Below are 23,458 nucleotides of genomic sequence, written 5' to 3'. Positions count from 1 at the left end.
CCATCCATCCATCCATCCATCCATCCATTCCTTCCTTCCTTCCTTCCTTCCTTCCATCTATTCATCGTTCCTTCCTTCCATCCATCCTTCCTTCCTTCCATCCATCCTTCCTTCCAAAGGACTATAACCAACTCTCAAAACATACAGTTTCAGACAGGTCCAGACAGTTTCGTCTGAGTTTGATATTCAAAACAAGATTTGCTGGCAGGACGATAGTCTCCATCAATACAACACAATACAGTTAATATTCGGCCATGTGCTTTAATACATGCCTGATGCCTGCTAAGTGTTTTCTATTTAATTATTTCATTAATAAATTACAACCGTAATATGCACAGTCATCCTGCAGGCACCTGGGACAGTTAATGCAATAATCCCTATGGCCAACAATAATATTGACATTTAATAAAATAAGTGAGCTCTAATCAAATATGACCGTCCCTACTAAATTCCGTAATGAATGTGAAATCTATTTAGGATGTTTTCTCGAACCATGGCTAAACTTTGTAGAGATGTCGGAAGCTCCGGTTTATAGCTGGTGTTCTGTTTGTCATGTAAACATGGACGACAGTGTTGTCGATGGTGCCGATGAAGTAATTGGATTGTTGGGTTCTTCTTTACGCATATGACACGGGTTCTTTCGGATTTAAAAAAAAATAGAATCGAATTAAAAAGTTAAAGTGTGTTTTATTTAACAACACATTTAGGGCACATTGATTTATTTATCACTGCTGTTAGATGTCAAACGTTTGGGTATTCTAACACAATCTTAGAGAGGAAACTCACTTAATTTTTCCATTAGTACACACACATATATAGCATGGGATATTTTATAGGAACCATCCCACGAACAGAATAGCAAATAACACGGCCTTTGATATACCTGTCGTGGTGCACAGGCTGCAACAAGAAATAGCCCAATGGACCCACTGATGGGTATTGATCCTGGATCTACTGTGCATTAAGCAAGCACTTTACCACTGAACTTTGTCTTGCTCCAGAATCAACCGGCCTCGGTGGCATAGTGGTTAAGCCATCGGACTACATGCTGGTAGGTACAGGGTTCGCAGTCCGGTACCGACTCCAACCCAGAGCGAGTTCTTAAGGGCTCAATGGGTAGGTGTAAGGCCACTACACCCTCTTCTCTCTCACTAACCACTAAACAACTAACAACTAACGAACTGTCCTGGACAGACAGCCCAGATAGCTGAGGTGTGTGACCAGGACAGCGTGCTTGAACCTTAATTGGATATAAGCACGAAAATAATTTGAAATGAATGCTCCAGAATCTAACTATGTCTTCTTCTTAGTTCAGGCAAGACGTAGCCCAGTGGTAAAGCACTCGCTTGATGTGCGGTCAGTTTGGGATCGATCCCCATTGGTGGGCCCATTGGGCTATTTCTCACTCCAACCAGCGCACCATGATTGGTACATCAAAGGTCATGGTATGTGCTATCCTGTCTATGGGATGGTGCATATAAAAGATACCTTGCTGTTAATCGAAAGGAGTAGTCATGAAGTGGCGACAGCGGGTTTCCTCTCTCAATATCTGTGTGGTCCTTAACCATATGTCCAACGCCATATAACCATAAATAAAATGTGTTGAGTGCGTCGTTAAATACATTAGTGCCAAAGAACATGGTATATCAAAGGACATGGTATGTATTGTCCTGTCTGTGGAAAAATGAATATAAAATTTTGCTTGCTGCTAATATAAAAATATAGCAGGTTTCCTTTAAAGATGGCATGTCAGAAATACCAAATGTTTTCATCCAGTAGCTAGTGAATAAATGAATGAATGATGAATGAATAAATGAAGGAATGAAGGAAGAAAGGAAGGAAGGAACGAACGAATGTTTAAAAACACACCCACCCCAATAGCCAGTTATTTATAAATGGTGCTCTCATGGTGTCATTAAAAAACCCACTTTACTATGACATCTAAGAGATTAGATAAAAAATGCATGAGGTTAAAGTTTTAAAACTAATTAGTCAAGTTCAATTTCTTTAAAGAAAATTTAATGCTTTAGTCAAAAATATCTCGCACATAGATCTTATAACAATTGGCAGAAATCTTAATTTTAGTTGGTACTGGATTGGATTGGATAACATATTAACATGCTTATATCTAATTAAGGTTCAAGCACATCTCTCCCTGGCACAATATCTGACTTTGCCAATAACTGGGTCCGGGATAGAAGGGGAGGGGGTGAATTGGAAAAAGACTGAATTTCGGAATTTTTTTTAATTAAAAAGTTAACTAGCCAAAAATAAAAAGGAATTGACTGCTCATCCAAATATTTATATAATTTGGAGCATTTTAGAAGGATAGTCCAAAAGTAAATGAGAGAAAGAAGAGAGAATCGGACAATTTAATAGTATAGAAAAAAAGAGAGGCAATTTTGACATAAAATTTTGAATAAAGGTTTAAAAAGTTGAAAAGTCCAATCTATATGTCCACGTGTGTGGGCTCGTTACGGCTGTTACGGTTCACAGCTAGGTTGTAGGGACGAGATGGGCTGCATCCTGTCAAGAAAGCCCCTAAAGTGACAGTCATTAGATGTGGAAGGTGTAGTTCTGTGTGGAAATTCAGTTCTTTAGAAGCTGGATCCATCTGAACAAGAGAGTATCAGACTAGAGTCATGGTTGGTATAGTGGTGTGGATGGGTCCGGCTCCGCAGGATATGAAATGGTACCAATATGAAACAAAGTAAAGTCTAGAAAAGAGTAGTAGGGACCGACCCCACTTCCTATTTCTTCTTAGAGTGAGGCAGTCAATCTTCCAGTGCTGCTAGAACAGGCTCCAACATGTAGATACAAAACGCAAACAACCATTGAATTCTGTAGAATAGCCGTCATACGAGTCACGGAAAAACTTGTTGACAAAAGTCAGCCAGAAAAATTACTTGGAGGCAAGGAATCTCACTAAAAAAGAATCCAACCTGGTGGTGCAGGCTGTTGAAACGAGATGCGTTCCAGCTTTTAATCAGTTCCTGTGGCCGCATTCATCCCGATTGAATTGAATGTTTGTTTAACGACACCCCAGCACAAAAATACATATCGGCTACTGGGTGTCAGTATTCATCCCAGTAGAAAACTTTATTTCGCTCACAAAAACAACACCAATAAAGGATTCCGAAGTTGAGCAAGCGAAAGTATGTGTAGTGTGCACAGGTGAAACAAACACGTCTTAATGCGGCGAGCTCCAGACTGGGAATGAGTTGGTATTAAAAATGCTAATGATTTAGTAGAATAACCTCTTTTTTCTTTTACTGCAAAAAGTCATTACAGACTGAGTGGCCAGTTTATTTACGTGATCTGTTGATAATTATTTGCTATGAGCTACTATTCGGCAAACTGAAATAAAAATTAAGCATTAGCTCATCTTTTTCTCTTTCGATGAATCATTCCAAAATGCGCCAAATTTACTTCAAGGAATTTGCACAACTTTTTTCCTTTTCGACTTAATCCTATGGGATATTCAAAATTCAGTAGAACCACAAATGCCCCCTCCTTCCACCCACCCCAAACCCTTTTCCTCTCCTGGACTGTGGAGCCGGCATAGGCCGACACCTGCCCCCATGACAGGCGTGCGCTACAACTGCTTATTCTAAATGTGCATGTTAAACCCTTTGACATGACCTGACCTAATTATCTGCTCTGGATAGAATCTTTGACACAAGCCAGACTTAGTGGTCAGGGAAGGCATGTTTGAACCTTCATTAGATATGAACATGGTTTTAAGAAATCAGTCTTGTCTCATTTCTTTCTCTCTTTTGTACCGGCCTCGGTGGCGTCGTGGCAGGCCATCGGTCTACAGGCTGGTAGGTACTGGGTTCGGATCCCAGTCGAGGCATGGGATTTTTAATCCAGATACCGACTCCAAACCCTGAGTGAGTGCTCCGCAAGGCTCAATGGGTAGGTGTAAACCACTTGCACCGACCAGTGATCCATAACTGGTTCAACAAAGGCCATGGTTTGTGCTATCCTGCCTGTGGGAAGCGCAAATAAAAGATCCCTTGCTGCCTGTCGAAAAAAGAGTAGCCTATGTGGCGACAGCGGGTTTCCTCTTCAAAACAGTGTCAAAATGACCATATGTTTGACATCCAATAGCCGATGATAAGAAAAAAAATCAATGTGCTCTAGTGGCGTCGTTAAATAAAACAAACTTTACTTTTTTTCTCTCTTTTGTTGTCATGTTTTACTATTATGTTTGGGTTAATAGTTTTCTGAAACAAAAGGCTATAGAGACTGAATCACAAGAAAATAGGTCTTTTAGTATAAGTAATCATCACCGATTAATTTACATCCTTTAATTAGATGAATTTTGGCATCTCACCACACATTGCAAACTCTTGTAAGACTGAGTCTCAAAACCTCGCCCTTATTCTACAAATGGACTATAGTGACTGATTCTCCTTATCTGTTTTTTAGTTGCTGTTGGACATTTTGTCAGATAAGAATGAAAACCATTTGGTAATGTTAAAATTTTTTAATAATTATTTTATAATAATTATTATATGTTTTCTAGGAAGTCCATTCCATTCGCTTACTAACCATTGCATCAGTTAAGAATAAAAACCTCCAGAGTGTTTAGTCAAATGTTTATACCATGGTGTAAACTATTTTGTCTTGTATCTAGGAAGTCCGTTCTGGTGTTTGCTGGACATTGTGCCGATAAAGAACGAGAAGAACCAGGTCGTTCTCTTCCTCATCTCACACAAGGACATCACCCGCGACAAAGTGCTGGACTCCAACAAAATGGACATCAATGGTGAGATCACATAGGACTAATATTTATGATTTGAAATGTAGTTATAATAGCTGTTGATGTATGGTATTGTGGTCTATTAGAATGTGCCGTGCAGCCCAACACCTCTGACTTCAGCATTCAAGGTTTCTGTTAGGGTTACCTCACCCTTAGTCCATATCAGTCTAGCCTCTACCCATTGACCAGTCCAGCTTGGATGTCCCTAACAGAAGCCAAAGCTCCTGCTGGCATAGCTCTCTGGGTCACTGAGACATACAAGCCCCCTCACCACGTCAAGGAATTGACTATGAAGGGAATTTATGATTTTGTAATTAAATTTCTGTTACCTTCATTACAATTTTAACGTCATCCCATTTGATCCAGCCATTGCAGTACAAGTTTGTTCATTTGAAGAGTTTAGGTGCAAAACGCAATATATCCATTTTTCATTTTCAGTAAAAAATATTTTTTTTATTGGCGTATATCGCGTTTTGATTTTTAAAAAACGGGATTTACCCAATATAATTTCATAAGGATCAATCACGTTTTGCAGCAAATCAGCGGGCCTACGATTAGATCTTACTGACATACAATAATGGCTTTAACTAAAAACTAGAAAGAAAATGGTTTATATCGCGTTTTGCACCTGAACTCTTCATTTCTCAATAAATGATTCCCATCGGTGAGCTCATTGAGCTATTTCTTGCTCCAGCCCCCCCCCCCCCCCCCCCCCAATTATACATGTATAATCGTATTCTTTTATCACATAAAAATTAACTACATTGACTGAGTCTTAATTACATATTGAAGGGTTCACGGGAATAACCTATGCTGTCCAAACTAATAGTCAGTGTTTTAACGGTCGCGTATGTCAAGGTCACAATGACACACCAAAGTAAAAATCTATAATTAAAAGTAGTTGGTAAATTATGCTTTCTTAAGCATAATTAGACATCCAATAGCCAAATGATTAATAAATCAATGTACTCTAGTGATATCGTTAAACTAAACAAACCTTAACCGTAACTTTCTCAGGCATAAATATTACCTGATTGCAGAGTTGTAAACGTCAAAATTTAAAAAAAATAAAATATATATCACCTTACTAAAATGTGAAATCACAGGTTATTTCCGTGAATCCTTCATTCTTCAAACAAACATTCCTTTCCTTTCCGTCTCTGTTATTTCAGAAAACAGTGACGACAAGGACTGTGATGACGGCGACAATCACCCCAGCGATATGCCAGGCAACTACAACTACCAGCGGCGCCACAGCCGCGCGGTCCTGTACCACCTGTCGGGCCAGTTCAGCAAGCAGAACAAGGCCAAGAGTAAACTGCACCGGGTAGGCATGCAACAGGTACGCATGGCTTACGTCGCTTACTGTCTCTCACACACCACGCAGTGTCAGTGCTCGGAAACATGTCATCTCTTCTCATTCCAGTCATAGCAGTAGGGATGGGAGTAGGACACGTATACAGTCCTCATACACCCATAGGGTCTTCATACATCGACAGGGTCCTCATACACTAACAGGGTCCTCGAAAACCCATAGGGACCCTTAGAGACCTTGTACACCCATAGGGTCCTCATACACCCATAGGGTCCTCATACACTAACAGGGTCCTCATAAACCCACAGGGACCTTGTACACCCTTAGAGACCTCGTACATCCATAGGGTCCTCATAGACCTTTAGGGTCCTCATACACCCAAGGGTTCTCGTACACCCATAGGGTCCTCGTACACCCATAGGGTCCTCGTACACCCGTAGGGTTCTCGTACACCCGTAGGGTCCTCGTACACCCGTAGGGTCCTCGTACACCCGTAGGGTCCTCGTACACCCGTAGGGTCCTCATACACCTTTAGGGTCCTCATACACCCATATGGTTCTCGTACACCCTTAGGGTCCTCGTACACCCGTAGGGACCTCGTACACCCGTAGGGACCTCGTACACCCGTAGGGACCTCGTACACCCGTAGGGTCCTCGTACACTCATAGGGTCCTCGTACACCTTTAGGGTCCTCGTACACCCATAGGGACCTTGTACACCCGTAGGGTCCTCGTACACCCGTAGGGTCCTCGTACACCCGTAGGGTCCTCATACACCTGTCTACAGACACACATAGGGTCCTCGTACACCCATAGGTCCTCATACACCTGTAGGGTCCTCACACACCTGTAGGGTCCTCATACACCTGTAGGGTCCTCATACACCTGTAGGGTCCTCACACACCTATAGGGTCCTCATACACCTGTAGGGTCCTCACACACCTGTATGGTCCTCATACACCTGTAGGGTCCTCATACACCTGTCGGGTCCTCATACACCTGTCTACAGACACACATAGGGTCCTCATACACCTGTCTACAGACACACATAGGGTCCTCGTACACCCATAGGGTCCTCGTACACCCATAGGGTCCTCGTACACCCATAGGGTCCTCGTACACCCATAGGGTCCTCATACACCTGTAGGGTCCTCATACACCTGTAGGGTCCTCGTACACCTGTAGGGTCCTCATACACCTGTCTACAGACACACATAGGGTCCTTGTACACCCATAGGGTCCTCATACACCTGTAGGGTCCTCATACACCTGTAGGGTCCTCATACACCTGTCTACAGACACACCTAGGGTCCTCGTACACACATATTGTCCTTGTACACCAACAGGGTCCTAATACCAAAAGAAAAGGGACTTTTTTTTCCATTTGAGGATTTAACCACCCTTCATTCCCCATGATACATGTATATGGACTTAAGAATACTACACAGATTATTTATACTCAGTTTTGTGCCCTTGACATAATTATCCATGCTCTTAGGTAAAAGGACATTTCCAGAGGACCCAATGTTCCCTTGGTCCATGTGAGCTCATTTCAGGTGGTTGATTGACTGATATTAGGATTCTTGCTGTCAGATTGACGTAATATTTTGGTTTGTCAGTTTTCCACTAGGTTTTCATGTACACTGCCTGTATAATCAGCTCGGACAATCGCCTTGGACACAAGTATGTGATTTTGTCATCATGTTATGGTGTTGTTGAAGTGTTGAATGGACTTTTTCTATTTCACAAATGTGATTTTGAATGCAAACATTTACATAATACCACTCTGTCTTTCAATGTAATACAATTTTTATGAACATGTAAATTAACGATGGTATATTTGTGAGGGTAACAAATAAAATATTCCACTTGCTTTCAGCTTCTTCTTTTTTATGAATTTGTACGTCACATTTAATGTACAAATTAAAATAAATAAAATAATACAAAATTAATAAATAAAATACTGTATTCCATTCAGCATTATATATACTCTTTACAAAAAGTAGGGGAACCTGAAATATTAATGTTAATATCAACTATTAGACCGAACATACGTTTTGACCACAGACATCCTAGTAAAGAATGTTCAGATATGTTATCAACATACCGAAACACATTCCATAGTTTGCACATACATCACACAGTTGCCCTGTACACATGCGTGGGGTGTCATTCTCGATTTTGACAATTTCCAGGAAGGTTGATTAATCACTGTGGAACATTATTTCTGTCAATCTTTTTCATTCTGTTGATCATACATCTGTTATTGTTTGGTTTTAGTCATTTTTATTGTTTGAATTTGCGATTTACTGATAAAAAAACGTCAGCTTTCAAATTTCACTTCTGACCCCATTCATCCTTCAAGATCTTTGGTGGTCATAAAACCTACTGTAATACTAAACTACCAGTTGTAATGTTTGCCCAATTAATTCACTATTATCATATAACCATTCCCCACATCTAATATACCTTACAATTTAGGCCATTGTAAATTCTTATTAGAGTTCCCCTACTTTTATTGAAGAGTATATATGTTTTTTATATGAACTTGTGCATTATTATCGTATAAGTGTGGATAATAAATAAAATACTTTGTACATTAGGATGGTATATCATAAATGAAATAAATTACTACACTTTTTTTTTTAAGTTTCATTAAATGTACATAAAAGTGGTATTACACTAACAGTCATGGAGTATTGTATATATTACACATGCAGCTGTGTAATATGTCACCTGTTACTGCCCACATTGGTAAAAAACAAAACATGCAATTATTTCACTTTAAAACTCTTTTTATGAACTCAGATATTAAACAATGTATCAATATTTTAATTAGCACACTTATTTGCTGAAATACCATTTTTATTATACCTGTTCATAAAAGTGGTATTACACTAACAGTCATGCAGTATTATATATATTACACATGCAGCTGTGTAATATGTCACCTGTTACTGCCACAATGCCACTGTGTAAACTGTATCTTTGTCGATGTATGTTTGTATAACACTCTGTACTCTGTCCTCTACTAGATATCTCTATTCCTCTTGCTGTTGAACATATGCTGGCAGATCCAGAGGGGGGTTGTGGGGGAGGGGAGTCCCTATCCCAAGATGCTTCATTTACACCCATAACTACCACAGCATACTACAGTTTTATCATCAATTACAAAAACCTGATAGTCTAGTAGATTTTTTAAATGTGCACGTCCCTAGAACAAATTCTGGATCTGCCTCTGACACAAACATAGGTTTCACCTGTGTTGATCTTCATATGGTCTGATCTCTTCTTTTCAATGTATCTGTTGTAATAAAACAATGTTATATCACTTGTCTGCATTTATACATTGTGTTATCTCAAGTGGCCATTTGGTGCACACATGCCTGTTTGGTGTTGAAATGCCTGTTTTGTTGCACAGGAGCCTGTTCTAACAAGTGGCCATTTGGTGCACATATGCCTGTTTGGTGTTGAAATGCCTGTTTTGTTGCACAGGAGCCTGTTCTAACAAGTGGCCTTTTGGTGCACAAATGCCTATTTGATGTTGAAATGCCTGTTTTGTTACACACAAGAGCCTGTTAAAAGTGCAAAAGTGCATGTTTGGTACAGAGGTGTATTTTTATGCAAAATGCCTTTTTGATAGAAAAAAATGCCCTTTTGGTGCACCTGTGCCCGTTTGGGGTAAAATGGTTATTTTGGTATAGAAGTGTCTTTTGTGGCACAATCTCCTTTTGAAACACATGTATTATTTTAGTACAGAAGTTCCCATTTTCCTATTTATAGTTTCCTTTTAGTGCAAAAATTTAATTTTCATGCAAAATTAAGAGTCCTCTTGGCACACTGCAGAAGTTTCCTTCTGGAATACAAGTGCTGTTTTATTGTACTGCAGAAGTACCGGCCTTGGTGGCATCGTGCTTAATCCATCGGACATAAGGCTGGTAGGTATAGGGTTCACAGCCCGGTACCAGCTCCCATCTAGAGTGAGTTTTAACGACTCATTGGGTAGGTGTAAGGCCACTACACCCTCTTCTCTGTTACTAACCACTAACCAACTAACAACTAACCAACTGTCCTGGACAGACAGCCCAGATGGCTGAGGTATGTGCCCAGGACAGCGTGCTTGAACCTTAATTGGATATAAGCACGAAAATAAGCTGAAATGAAAGGACATGCAGAAGTACCCTTTTAAAAGTTTGTTTTGTTTACAACACCACTAGAGCACACAGGATGGCAAACATTTGGTAATTTCGACATGTAGTGTATAGAGAAACAAAATGCTACATTTTTCCATTAGTAGCAACGGACCTTTTATATGCACCATCCCACAGACAGGATAGCACATACCACAGCCTTTGATATACCAATCGTTGGTGCACTGGCTGGAATTAGAAATAGCCCAATGGGCCGACCGACGAGGATTTATCCGAGACCGATTGCACGTCAAGTGAGCACTCTACCACTTGACTACATCCCACCCCTAAATACCCTTTTAATGCAAAAGTATCTTAAAACCCCTAGATTTGTATATAGTCATTAAGTAAACTTCTTGTGAATGGAGGACAGCTAGTCCTCCCATGTTGCTGTTTTTATCAAGACAGGGGGGGGGGGGGGGTGTGAGGCGTAGCCCAGTGGTAAAGCGCTTACTTGAGGCGAGGTCTGTTTGGGATCGATCCTCGTCAGTGGGTCCGTTGCGCTATTTCTCGCTCCAGCCAGTGCACCACAACTGGTACATCAAAAACTGTGGTATGTGCTATCCTGTCTCATGGATGGTGCATATAAAAGATCGCTTGCTGCTAATCAAAAAGAGTGGCCCATGAGGTGGTGACAGCAGGTTTCCTCTCTCAATATCTGTGTGGTCCGTAACCATATGTCTGACGCATATAACCCTAAGTAAAATGTGTTGAGTGCATCGTTAAATAAAACATTTACTTCCTTATCAAGGTAGGGGGGTGGGATTTAGGTCGGTGGATCTATTCAGCTGATTGGGTTGTTTCTCATTCCAACCAGTATACCACAACTGGTCAAAGGCCATGGTATGTGCTTTCCTGTCTGTGGGGAAATTGCATATAAAAGATCCCTTGCTACATTAGGAAAAATGTAGCGGGTTTCCTCTGATGACTACGAGTCATAATTACCGCATGTTTGACATCCAATAGCCGATGATTAATTAATCAATGTGCTCTAGTGGTGTTGTTAAACAAAACAAACAAAAAAATCCAGAAAAAAATATAGAAACTTAAAGAAAATTCTCTTCTTAACCGTTTAAGGAGTTTTAGACTATTAACTACTCAGTAGCCCCCCCCCCCCCCAAAACACAAAAAAAAAAACACCCAAAAAAAACCCCAACAAATCCTAGCTACAGCCCTGCCAAATATATGATTTCTAACAGCCAGTGATTAATTAATCAGTGTGCTCTAGTGGTATCATTAAACAACAGGAAACCTTTTTTTTTTAATCTCAGTTTAGACTAAGTATTGCAATAACCAGGTGCTAAACAGGAAATAATTTTAGCTTAAAATATTCTGAGGTGTAATTAAAAAAAAAAAAAAATCATATGTCTAATCATATACTTTTATTGCATAACATGGTGTATTTTTCTTGAAGGAGAAAGTTAAAAAAAAAAAATTTAAATACTAAAATATTTATTTTTTATGTTCATTACAGCTTCATTCAATGTCTGGCAAAATGCCAGAGTACAAGGTGCAAGAAGCAAAGAAGTCCCGTTACATCATAGTGCATTATGGGATATTTAAGATCGGCTGGGATTGGCTGATTCTGCTGTGTACGTTTTACATTGCCATCATGGTGCCATTCAATGCTGCTTTCCAACGAGTGAATGAAGCGAGAGGATCCATATATTCGGATGTTTTTGTTGAAATTTTATTTATTGTAGGTGAGTTAAATCCATTAAAGGTCCTATGTCAAAGTTTTATTATTTTTTTGGTTTTTTTGGTCCCCCCCCCCCCCCACTGCCCCCATTCTTTTACACCTTTGAATTCTATCTCACTTCTTCCCGATTTGGCAACTCCTCCTATCTTTCAATTTCGTTCACTTTTCAGTATAATATATATGGACAGAGAGAGAGAGAGTGAGATAGTAAAAGAGAGAGAGAGAGAAAGAGAGAGACAGAGACAGAGAGAGACAGAGTGACAGACAGACAGACAGGGAGGGAGGGAGAGGGATAGGGAGAGGGAGGGAGAGAGAGAGACAGAGGGACACAGAGAGAGAGACAAAAACAGACATTCATGCAAAATGTTCAACAGAAATAGACAGAGGCAACAGACATTTGTAAAACAAAATACAGATGTGGTTTTTAATGTTTGTGGAAACTTAATTTTTCACAGGTGAGTATAATTTGTATTTAATATTAAGAAATGTACTGAATGTTGAAATTTCATTTTCAGATATTATTTTAAACTTCCGTACGTCGTTTGTGAATAAGAGTGGTCAGATTGTGTATGATTCTCGGACGATTGCCGCAAAGTATTCTCGAGGCTGGTTCCTCCTGGACCTTTTGGCAGCCATTCCATTTGATCTCCTCTATATATTCTCCATAGATACGGTGAGTCCATCTCCATGGTTACAGAGAGTCAATTTCAATAGATGCTTATAAGATATTAAAAAAAAATCCATTTTGTATCATGTTTATGTCCCGGGTGAAATAATTTTCAGTTGTCACAAGCTTTAGCAATGGTAGCAAATTTAATATATTAAGAAATTTTTTATTATTATTTGTTACCCATAATTCCTCTTAATTTATATCACTCAACTCATTTGGTTGACATTCCTGTAAGGTTGTAGTGTACCAATCAATGACGTCACAAAGTATTAAGTCCCACTTGACATTCCAGTAGGACGTATCACTTTGATATGTACCAAGATATTTTTAACCATATGGGTAATAAAATAAGTTGATCTCCCGTAGATATAGTCCGTCTCCATAATAATTTTAAAGGGACATTCCTGAGTTTGCTGCATTGTAAAATGTTTCCGACTAATAAAATATTTCTACGATTAAACTTACATATTAAATATACTGTCGTGTTTAGAATATCAGTGTGTTTCTGGTCCTTTTAATATTTGTAAGGAGCCCAAACTGGATTTTTGTCTTCAAATAATTTTGTGCATATGAATTTTTTTTTTTTAAAGAAATAAAATGAAATTTAACCTAGTACAAATATTAGAATGATCAGAAAAACATTTAATATACAGCCACTAATATTTTATGCAGAAAAATATATTTGATATGTAATTACAATAGTTAAAACGTCTCTGTTAGTCAATAACATCATAAAAATTGCAGCAAACTCAGGAATGGCCCTTTAATAAACACATGCTGTGTTAAGATAGCAGGCATCGAAATACATCAAAACCGGTCATTTGTGATACCAACAGAGCAGTACTTCATTGTCCACTATTTTTATCAAAACAAAGTTAAAGTTGTTTTGTTTTTAACGACACCATTAGAGCACATTGATTAATTGATCATCGGCTATTGGATGTCAAACATTTGGTAATTCTGACACGTAGTCATCAGAGGAAACCCACTACATTTTTTCTAATGCAGCAAGGGATCTTTTATGTGCATTTTCCCACAGACAGGAAAGCACATACCACAGCCTTTAACCACTTGTGGTGCACTGGTTGGAACAAGAAAAAAACCCAATTAGTTGAATGGATCCCCCAAGGTGGTTTGATCCTGCGACGCAAGCACCTAAGGTGAGCGCTCAACCGACTGAGCTAAATCTCTCACCGCCCTGGGTATACAGACACTTCTATGTTAAAAATAGTAAAGTTTATTTTATTTAACGACGCCGCTAGAGCACATTGATTTTTTATCTTATCATCGGCTATTGGACGTCAAACATATGGTCATTCTGACACTGTTTTTTAGAGGAAACCCGCTGTCGCCACATAGGCTACTTTTTTATGACAGGCAGCAAGGGATCTTTTATTTGTGCTTCCCACAGGTAGGATAGCACAAACCATGGCCTTTGTTGAACCATTTATGGATTACTGGTCGGTGCAAGTGGTTTACACCTACCCATTGAGTCTTGCTCACTCAGGGTTTGGAGTCGGTATCTGGATTAAAAATCCCATGCCTTGACTGGGATCCGAACCCAGTACCTACCAGCCTGTAGACCAATGGCCTAACCACGATGCCACCGAAACCAGTCTTGTATGTTAAGTGACAAAGATGGCTGAGACCATTGCTGTTGTATTTGTGGAATTCATCTTTGTATGCAATATTTAGCATGATGTGTGTACAGTAGTTGATTGGGCCTATGTGCAAAATGATCTTTGCGAAATGTGGAATCAGGTAAATGCAAGAAGGTTGACTGTAGTGCAGATCAAATGAGGAAATGTGATCAGAATGATTAGAAACTGTTAAAAAGACCAGGGGCCTAATTCACTAATCTCTAACAACTTTGTGATTTCGCAGTGCAATGCTAAAAGACTTGCAAAGAGGATGTTTTGTTGTCTAGCAGAGTCTAAGAGACCTTTGTGAATTGGGTCCCTGGTCTTTTTAACAGTTTCACAGTATTTCAAAACATTTTTCTTGGTTAATTAATAAAATAAAAAATTTAATATATATTTCAGGGCACTGGTTTGATGCATTTGTTGAAGGTTGCTAGGTTACTGCGGTTGGCTCGTCTACTGCAGAAGATAGACCGGTTTTCTCAGTACAGTGTACTGGTTCTAATGCTCTTTATGTCAATGTTTGCTCTGCTAGCCCACTGGTTAGCCTGTATATGGTACGCTATTGGGAAGGAAGAGGTCGAAAAGAACCCAAGGAACAGATCAGTGGGTGAGTGCAAATGGAAAGAGTATGCATGTTTAGTGACACTGGCGCACTATATAGAGATTATTATGCGAGCTTGGGTGTTGTACTGATTTTACGAAATTAGTGTCAGGAGTTTTGTATTTTGTATATATGAATCCTGACACGAGTTTGCATCTTAATTCCAGAGCTGAACATCGATGCCAAATCATGCCATTGTATTGCATTTAGAAACCGGTTGATATGTTCAGTGTTGTGACGTACGGACGGCCAGTTTAAAAAGAGAATCTAGTCAAAGATCATATAATTATTGTATAACTTATATCGTTGATTATCTACTGCTGAAAATATTGTCCTATATTGCCCATTGTATTATAGTTGATCATTGTATTCCACCTTGTACCGGTACTCGAGTTCTTTGAACTGACTCGAGTCTTGCTAGACGCGACCCGTGCGCGAGTACTCTAGTACTCATGGAGACCCTACATACATTTGGTAATTTTGACGTATAATCTTAGAGGGGAAACTCGCTACATTTTTCAATTGTAATATCACGGCCTTTGACCAGTTGGGGTGCACAGGTTGAAAGGAGACAAAACCCAGTCAGTTAGCTTCATCCACCGAGGTGGTTTGATCCTGTGACACAAGGACCTCAGGAGAGCACTCCACCCACTGAGTTAAATCCTGCCCTCAAAACAAGAACTTTACGTTTAGAACTACAGCTGTCAATAAATGTTAATACATTGTTAAGAATTTCAATCTCACCATTATTGTATGACATAATAAATATTATCCTTTAACTTACCCATGATATCCATGTCATAAACCCATATGATAATTTACTTTATTAACCTGGTTATTAATGGTATGCAAAACAAGAACTTTACGTTTAGAACTACAGCTGTCAATAAATGTTAATACATTGTTAAGAATTTCAATCTCACCATTATTGTATGACATAATAAATATTATCCTTTAACTTACCCATGATATCCATGTCATAAACCCATATGATAATTTACTTTATTAACCTGGTTATTAATGGTATGCAAAACAAGAACTTTACGTTTAGAACTACAGCTGTCAATAAATGTTAATACATTGTTAAGAATTTCAATCTCACCATTATTGTATGACATAATAAATATTATCCTTTAACTTACCCATGATATCCATGTCATAAACCCATATGATAATTTACTTTATTAACCTGGTTATTAATGGTATGCAAAACAAGAACTTTACGTTTAGAACTACAGCTGTCAATAAATGTTAATACATTGTTAAGAATTTCAATCTCACCATTATTGTATGACATAATAAATATTATCCTTTAACTTACCCATGATATCCATGTCATAAACCCATATGATAATTTACTTTATTAACCTGGTTATTAATGGTATGCAAAACAAGAACTTTACGTTTAGAACTACAGCTGTCAATAAATGTTAATACATTGTTAAGAATTTCAATCTCACCATTATTGTATGACATAATAAATATTATCCTTTAACTTACCCATGATATCCATGTCATAAACCCATATGATAATTTACTTTATTAACCTGGTTATTAATGGTATGCAAATCTGCAAGGTCTCTAGGTAATTAGTTGCTGTGGATGGGTCATTTGCTTACAAGCCAACACGACCCGTGTACCTGAGCATAACGTTTTCAAAGATTTGTTTAAAATGCGTGACGTCAAACTTATTTGTGCTAATTGTGATGACGTCATGTCATTGATGGTGGTGACTTTAGTACTGTGATTTACTAAAAAAGTAATTAGAATATTATTTTAGAAGTGTTATTTTAATATATAAAATATCAACCTCGTCTAATTAATCGGTATAAAATCCTCTATTAATAAATTGTGAATTGCTATTTAGTAGTTGTAACATATATTCGGTTGATATTTTCCATATCAAAAACACTCATGATGAAATCCTTTATTAATAAATTGTGAATTGCTATTTAGTAGTTGTAACATATATTCGGTTGATATTTTCCATATCAGAAACACACATGATGAAATCCTCTATTAATAAATTGTGAATTGCTATTTAGTAGTTGTAACATATATTCGGTTGATATTTTCCATATCAGAAACACTCATGATGAAATCCTCTATTAATAAATTGTGAATTGCTATTTAGTAGTTGTAACATATATTCGGTTGATATTTTCCATATCAGAAACACTCATGATGAAATCCTCTATTAATAAATTGTGAATTGCTATTTAGTAGTTGTAACATATATTCGGTTGATATTTTCCATATCAGAAACACTCATGATAAAATCCTCTATTAATAAATTGTGAATTGCTATTTAGTAGTTGTAACATATATTCGGTTGATATTTTCCATATCAGAAACGCACATGATGAAATCCTCTATTAATAAATTGTGAATTGCTATTTAGTAGTTGTAACATATATTCGGTTGATATTTTCCATATCAGAAACACTCATGATGTAATCCTCTATTAATAAATTGTGAATTGCTATTTAGTAGTTGTAACATATATTCGGTTGATATTTTCCATATCAGAAACACACATGATGAAATCCTCTGTATGTGTTTATCACAGGTTGGCTGTTTGAGCTGGGGAAGCGGATTGAGCAGCCGATCATGAACATGACTGTGGATGACCTCGACATGCCGACGTCCTACATCACTGCCCTCTACTTCACGCTCAGCAGCATCACCAGCGTCGGCTTCGGCAACGTGTCCGCAAACACCAATGCAGAGAAGATATTTTCTGTCTGTGCCATGCTGGTAGGAGGTAAGTCAGACTGTGTCTCAATCCTGGGAAATTAGCATCAAGACATTTTGTTGACTGTATATATATATATATATATATATATATATATATATATATATATATATATATATATATATATAAATATTTCATCTGTCTGTGCATTCTTCCATCCTGTCAATCATCCATCCATCCATTTATCCAACCATCCACATTTATCCATCATCCATCTATCCAACCAAATAATTATCCACCCATAAATCCACATACGGTATATATATATATATTTAGTTTTTCAGCAATGATGCATGCTGTAGTGTTTTGTAACATGAATATTTTGTCTTGCCAAGTATAATAGGCTCTACATTTCTACAATTTAAAGGCATACTATCACAGATTTTAGGACTTCATTATTCTAAAAATGGATAATAAATAAAAATTACATTAATTATTAGAAACCAAATCTAGCTATCACATCACCTTAACTGAACCATGATGGAGTGAAATCCATGTCAACCCTCTCAGCAATTTTAATTTTTGAATTATAGACCATTGCCATAATTCAATTTTATTTTTACAAAATATCATTAGCAAATGGAGTATGGTGGTTATGAAGATGGTTGAATAAAGTACATTTAGGGACAAATCAAATAATTTTTGTTCAGGTAATACTTTGTTAGACTTTTAAATAGGTCAGTGGTCTGTGACAATATGCCTTTAATATTGTGTTTTTCAGTGACCATGCATACTGTAGTGTTTTGTAACATGAATATTTCGACTATACAGTGTTAACATTTAACATTCTGTTTTTCAGCGACCATGCATGCTGTAGTGTTTGGTAACATGAATATTTCGACTATACAGTGTTAATATTTAACATTGTGTTTTTCAGCGATGATGCATGCTGTAGTGTTCGGTAACGTGACTGCTATAATCCAAAGAATGTACGCACGCCGGCAGACGTACCACTCCAAGACGAAAGACCTCAAAGACTTTTTCCGCACTCACCATATTCCAAAGCCACTGAAACAGCGAATGCAAGAGTTCTTCCAAACCATGTGGTCCATGAACAACGGCATCGACATATCTGAGGTAAATAACTTCATCATCATTGACATATCTGAAGTAAATAACTTCATCATTAACATATCTGAGGTAACACACTTGTTAACTTCATCATCATCAACATATCTGAGGTAACACACTCGTTAACTTCATCATCATCAACATATCTGAGATAACACGCTTGTTAACTTCATCATCATCAACATATCTGAGGTAACACACTTGTTAACTTCATCATCATCAACATATCTGAGGTAACACACTTGTTAACTTCATCATCATTGACATATCTGAGGTAACACACTTGTTAACTTCATCATCATCAACATATCAGAGGTAACACACTTGTTAACTTCATCATCAACATATCTGAGGTAACACACTTGTTAACTTTATCATCATTAACATATCTGAGGTAACACACTTGTTAACTTCATCATCATCAACATATCTGAGGTAACACACTCGTTAACTTCATCATCAACATATCTGAGGTAACACACTTGTAAACTTCAACATTGACAACATATCTGAGGTAACACACTTGTTAACTTCATCATCAACATATCTGAGGTAACACACTTGTTAACTTCATCATCATCAACATATCTGAGGTAACACACTTGTAAACTTCATCATTGACAACATATCTGAGGTAACACACTTGTTAACTTCATCATCAACATATCTGAGGTAACACACTTGTTAACTTCATCATCATTGACATATCTGAGGTAACACACTTGTAAACTTCATCATTGACATATCTGAGGTAATGCACTCGTTAACTTCATCATTGACATATCTGAGGTAATGCACTCGTTAACTTCATCATTGTTATATCTGAGGTAATGCACTCGTTAACTTCATCATTGACATATCTGAGGTAATGCACTCGGTAACTTCATCATTGACATATCTGAGGTAATGTACTCGTTAACTTCATCATTGACATATCTGAGGTAATGCACTCGTTAACTTCATCATTGACATATCTGAGGTAATGCACTCGTTAACTTCATCATTGACATATCTGAGGTTATGTACTCGTTAACTTCATCATTGACATATCTGAGGTAATGTACTCGTTAACTTCATAATCATTAGCAGGTGTGGATCCAATGGGTGGTGTTGGGAGGTCAAACACTCCTTTCAACTTCTTGAATTTGGCCAGAAAATCCAGTATTTAATGGAAGGAAATGTTTTATTTAACGATGCACTCAACACATTTTATTTACTGTTATATGGCGTCGGACATATGGTTAAGAACCTCACAGATATTGAGACAGGAAGTCCACTGTCACCACTTCATGGGCTACTCTTTTCGATTAGCAGCAAGGAATCTTTTATATGCACCATCCCATAGACAGGATAGCACATACCATGGCCTTTGATGTACCAGTCGTGGTGCACTGGCTGGAGTGAGAAATAGTATTTAATGGATGAATATGAGACTCTAAGTGCCCTTGTATATAATAGCCATGGTTTAAAATGGATTGTTTTGTTTATCAGTTCTACGACAATACACTGCCCTGACTTTTAAGAGAGAGAGAGTATTAATTACCTCATTGAAATTGTCGACTAAGAAACAAATATTACTTTCATTTATTGTTACAAAAATGCTGGTAAGTCTGAATATGTCAGAAAATATATATTATAATTATTATTTCATGTTTTTTGTCAAATATGATTTATGTCTCATCGAGTGATGTTTGCAATCATATCTCACGAGTCGCGCTAACTTGCACAACGAGTGTGATATGATTGCAAACTTCACGAGATGAGATATAAATCATATTTATTATATAACTTTAGGCAATTTACCTTTATTTTTAAAATTACAGCAGCAAAATAGTTCCGGCTTTCTTACAGTGAAGATAACACTTTCTGCAGTGACGATAACACAATAAAGTGACTGATAACACTTTTATTTCACTGATATTTTAAGATATTTCACTTTATTATCCACATAGTTCAAGATATTCAGGGAAATATAACCAGTATGACCCACGTGTGTCATAATGAATTCATATGCACAGCGAATAACGTAATTTTGTAAAGCGACGTCATAACTTAATGCGGCTTCTCCAGTGCAAACACTTTGTTTTGTGGTCTTTTTTTAGTTATGTTTGAAACGTTTTGACATGGTCCGAGCTTGTAATTCATGAAAATAATATTTGGAATAATGTGGATGATAACGAAATTATTACACTCGCGTGTGAATCGTACTGATTTTACGAAACTCGTGTCAGGATTCATGTATTACAATAATCCTGACACTCGTTTCCTAAAATCAGTACGACACATATAATAATAATATAATAATCTCTATAAATGTTATATAATAAGCTTTCTAACTATGACCAGATTCTGAAGGATTTCCCCGAGGAGATGCGAGGGGAGATCGGACTTCACCTGAACCAGGAAATCCTCTCACTGCCCATATTTGAGAACTGCACTCAAGGCTGCCTAAAGGCCATCTCTCTCCAGACTCGGCGGATATTCTGTGCTCCCGGCGAGTTTCTTCTCCACAAGGGAGACACGGTCAACTACATCTACTACCTCTGTAATGGATCACTCGAAGTCCTCAAGGAGGAAATGGTGGTGGCTATTTTAGGTATGTTTAACAGTAATTTCCCCTTCTTACTGTAAAAAACATGGTTATCAGTTATTTCCCTTTGTTACTAATTCTGACTGTAGAGTTATTTCCCCTTGTTGCTAATTCTGACTGTAGACGACATGGTTGACTCCATCTGATAACTTTGAAAGAGCTCTCTCAAAGTCCTCAAGGTTGAAATGGTGGTGGCCATATTCAGACCTGTCAACCCTCCCGGATTCCGCGGGAGTCTCCCGGTATTTGATCAAATCTCCTTTCACCTGTGCGGGAGACAGTTTCTCCTGTTAAATGACATTTTTGTAAGCATAAAAAAAAAATCGATCCTCTTTTGTCAAAATAACAGAAGGGAAGTAACTCTGCCTTTTTTTTTCTCATTCGGAAAATGTCGACTACTTTCGGTTTCCGAGAATGGTACAGGCCGAATTGTCCCGACTGTTTAACCTTTGCCGAAGTGAGAATGTGGGATAGCCTATTTATATTGTTAAAAAAGCACATGGAGTTTATAAAATGACATGTTATTATAATGTTTGTTGTCATCGTAATGGCTACGAAGCGTGTGTCGCTAATTCAACAGGCTGTGTATTGACATTCAGTGTTGCCATATAAAAAACTAAACTATCCAATTTAGTTCTAATAACACCTCTGAATTGTAAAATGTCTTCCCACTGGATTACATAATGATAATGCAACTATGACGAATCTGAACTGCCAGACTCCCGAGTTGACAGTGATACACATGCATGTTAAAATCACATGTCACAGCAAGACAACGAAAAGACCAATTAGCTGTATAAACAAACTTGTGTCAGTTAATTTTGTATGTTTGTGCGGTAAAATGTTGGTTATAAGGGTACACTCAAGAAATAATTTTTGTACAATTAAAAATGTTGTGTTTGACTTTGACATAAAGTTACTCACGGAAATGAGTATAATTCCGGTATATTTCACACGATGTCCGTAATGAGGTTTTACTTATGATTAATGAAAATACAATGTTTATTGCATCATTATAATGATTTTTAAATAAGTACCACGCCACTGTTCCTCATATAGTAAAAACTTAATATTAATTTATAAGATTTATATAAATTTGTCTTTGGTACTTAGGTACACTAACCACAAATGATAATGTAACGCAACCTGTAAGGCTGTAAGTGTAATACCGTAAATGTACTAATTAAATTTTTTTATTTCTTGTTCATGTTCTTAACATTTTTGGATAAATTTTTTTTTTTTTTTTTAAATATGTATTGAAGCATAATATTTAAACTTAAAAAGAAAAACAAAAAAAAGTTCTAATAATTTTTTTTTTTTTTAATGCCAAGATCTAAGGTTAAGAAGTATATTTGACATTATAAAGTATTCATAAAACTTATTGTAATAATGTTTTTTTTAAATCTTGCGATTTTGGGTTAAATTGTGTGAATTTAAAAAATCTCCTGCTTTTTGACAAAATCTCCTGCTTTTTCAACACACACCTCCTGCTTTCTCTTGACTAAAGGTTGACAGGTCTGCATATTAGGTATATTTTCAGTTATATATATGTCCCATTTTTACTCATTCTAACTGTAGAAGACATGGTTAATGGCATCTGCTATCTCTGTATTACCCTCAAAGATGAAATGGTAGTGGCCTGTTTATATGTCACATATTATTAGGGTTATTTTCCCCTTAAGGAAGGTATGTTTTTAGTTATTTCCTCTTGTTACTAATTCTAACTGTAGACAGCATGGTAACTCTATATCAGCTCTCTCAAAGTCCTCAAGGTTGAAATGGTAGTGGACATTTTAGGTATGTTTAACAGTTATTTCCCTATTCATTTCCAAAGCATATCTTTCTTATCAATTCATATAGGATCATCAAACCTTGCATGCCAGTACACAGCTTGGGATGAAGGCTGTACTCTTGTTTTTAACATGCATTTAGTTGAACACCTCAGAACAGAATTCTTGTTGTCTATTATACAGCTGTGTGAAAAATATGCAGAGGCTGACCTGAGGGGGTGGGGGTGGGGGTGGGGAGGGGGAGTGGGCCAGGGCCTCCCTTCTAAATTTTGCTACAGTTATAATTTTATTATATATATATATATTTTAATTTTTTTATGATCCTCCTCCAAAATTCCCTTGGCATTCTGCCTTATGTAATTGCCCC

At 37.4% G+C, this 23,458-nt stretch overlaps 1 protein-coding gene across 1 annotated transcript in view; it reads left to right on the top strand.

Moving 5' to 3' along the window:
• LOC121387855 (potassium voltage-gated channel subfamily H member 8-like) overlaps window positions 1–23,458 on the top strand; it is a 246,029-nt gene that overhangs the window by 189,904 nt on the left and 32,667 nt on the right. The window contains exons 3-10 of the mRNA XM_041519084.1: window positions 4,643–4,774; window positions 5,941–6,110; window positions 11,747–11,975; window positions 12,487–12,644; window positions 14,684–14,891; window positions 17,455–17,649; window positions 18,518–18,717; window positions 21,058–21,307. Of these exons, the coding sequence (XP_041375018.1) occupies window positions 4,643–4,774; window positions 5,941–6,110; window positions 11,747–11,975; window positions 12,487–12,644; window positions 14,684–14,891; window positions 17,455–17,649; window positions 18,518–18,717; window positions 21,058–21,307 (1,542 nt within the window). The remainder of the gene's footprint in view (window positions 1–4,642; window positions 4,775–5,940; window positions 6,111–11,746; window positions 11,976–12,486; window positions 12,645–14,683; window positions 14,892–17,454; window positions 17,650–18,517; window positions 18,718–21,057; window positions 21,308–23,458) is intronic.

The sequence above is a fragment of the Gigantopelta aegis genome, chromosome 13, assembly GCF_016097555.1.
Source record: "Gigantopelta aegis isolate Gae_Host chromosome 13, Gae_host_genome, whole genome shotgun sequence".
Taxonomy (NCBI): domain Eukaryota; kingdom Metazoa; phylum Mollusca; class Gastropoda; order Neomphalida; family Peltospiridae; genus Gigantopelta; species Gigantopelta aegis.
Note: the sequence above shows the minus strand (reverse complement) of the source record. Positions and strands in the feature narration are given on the sequence as shown.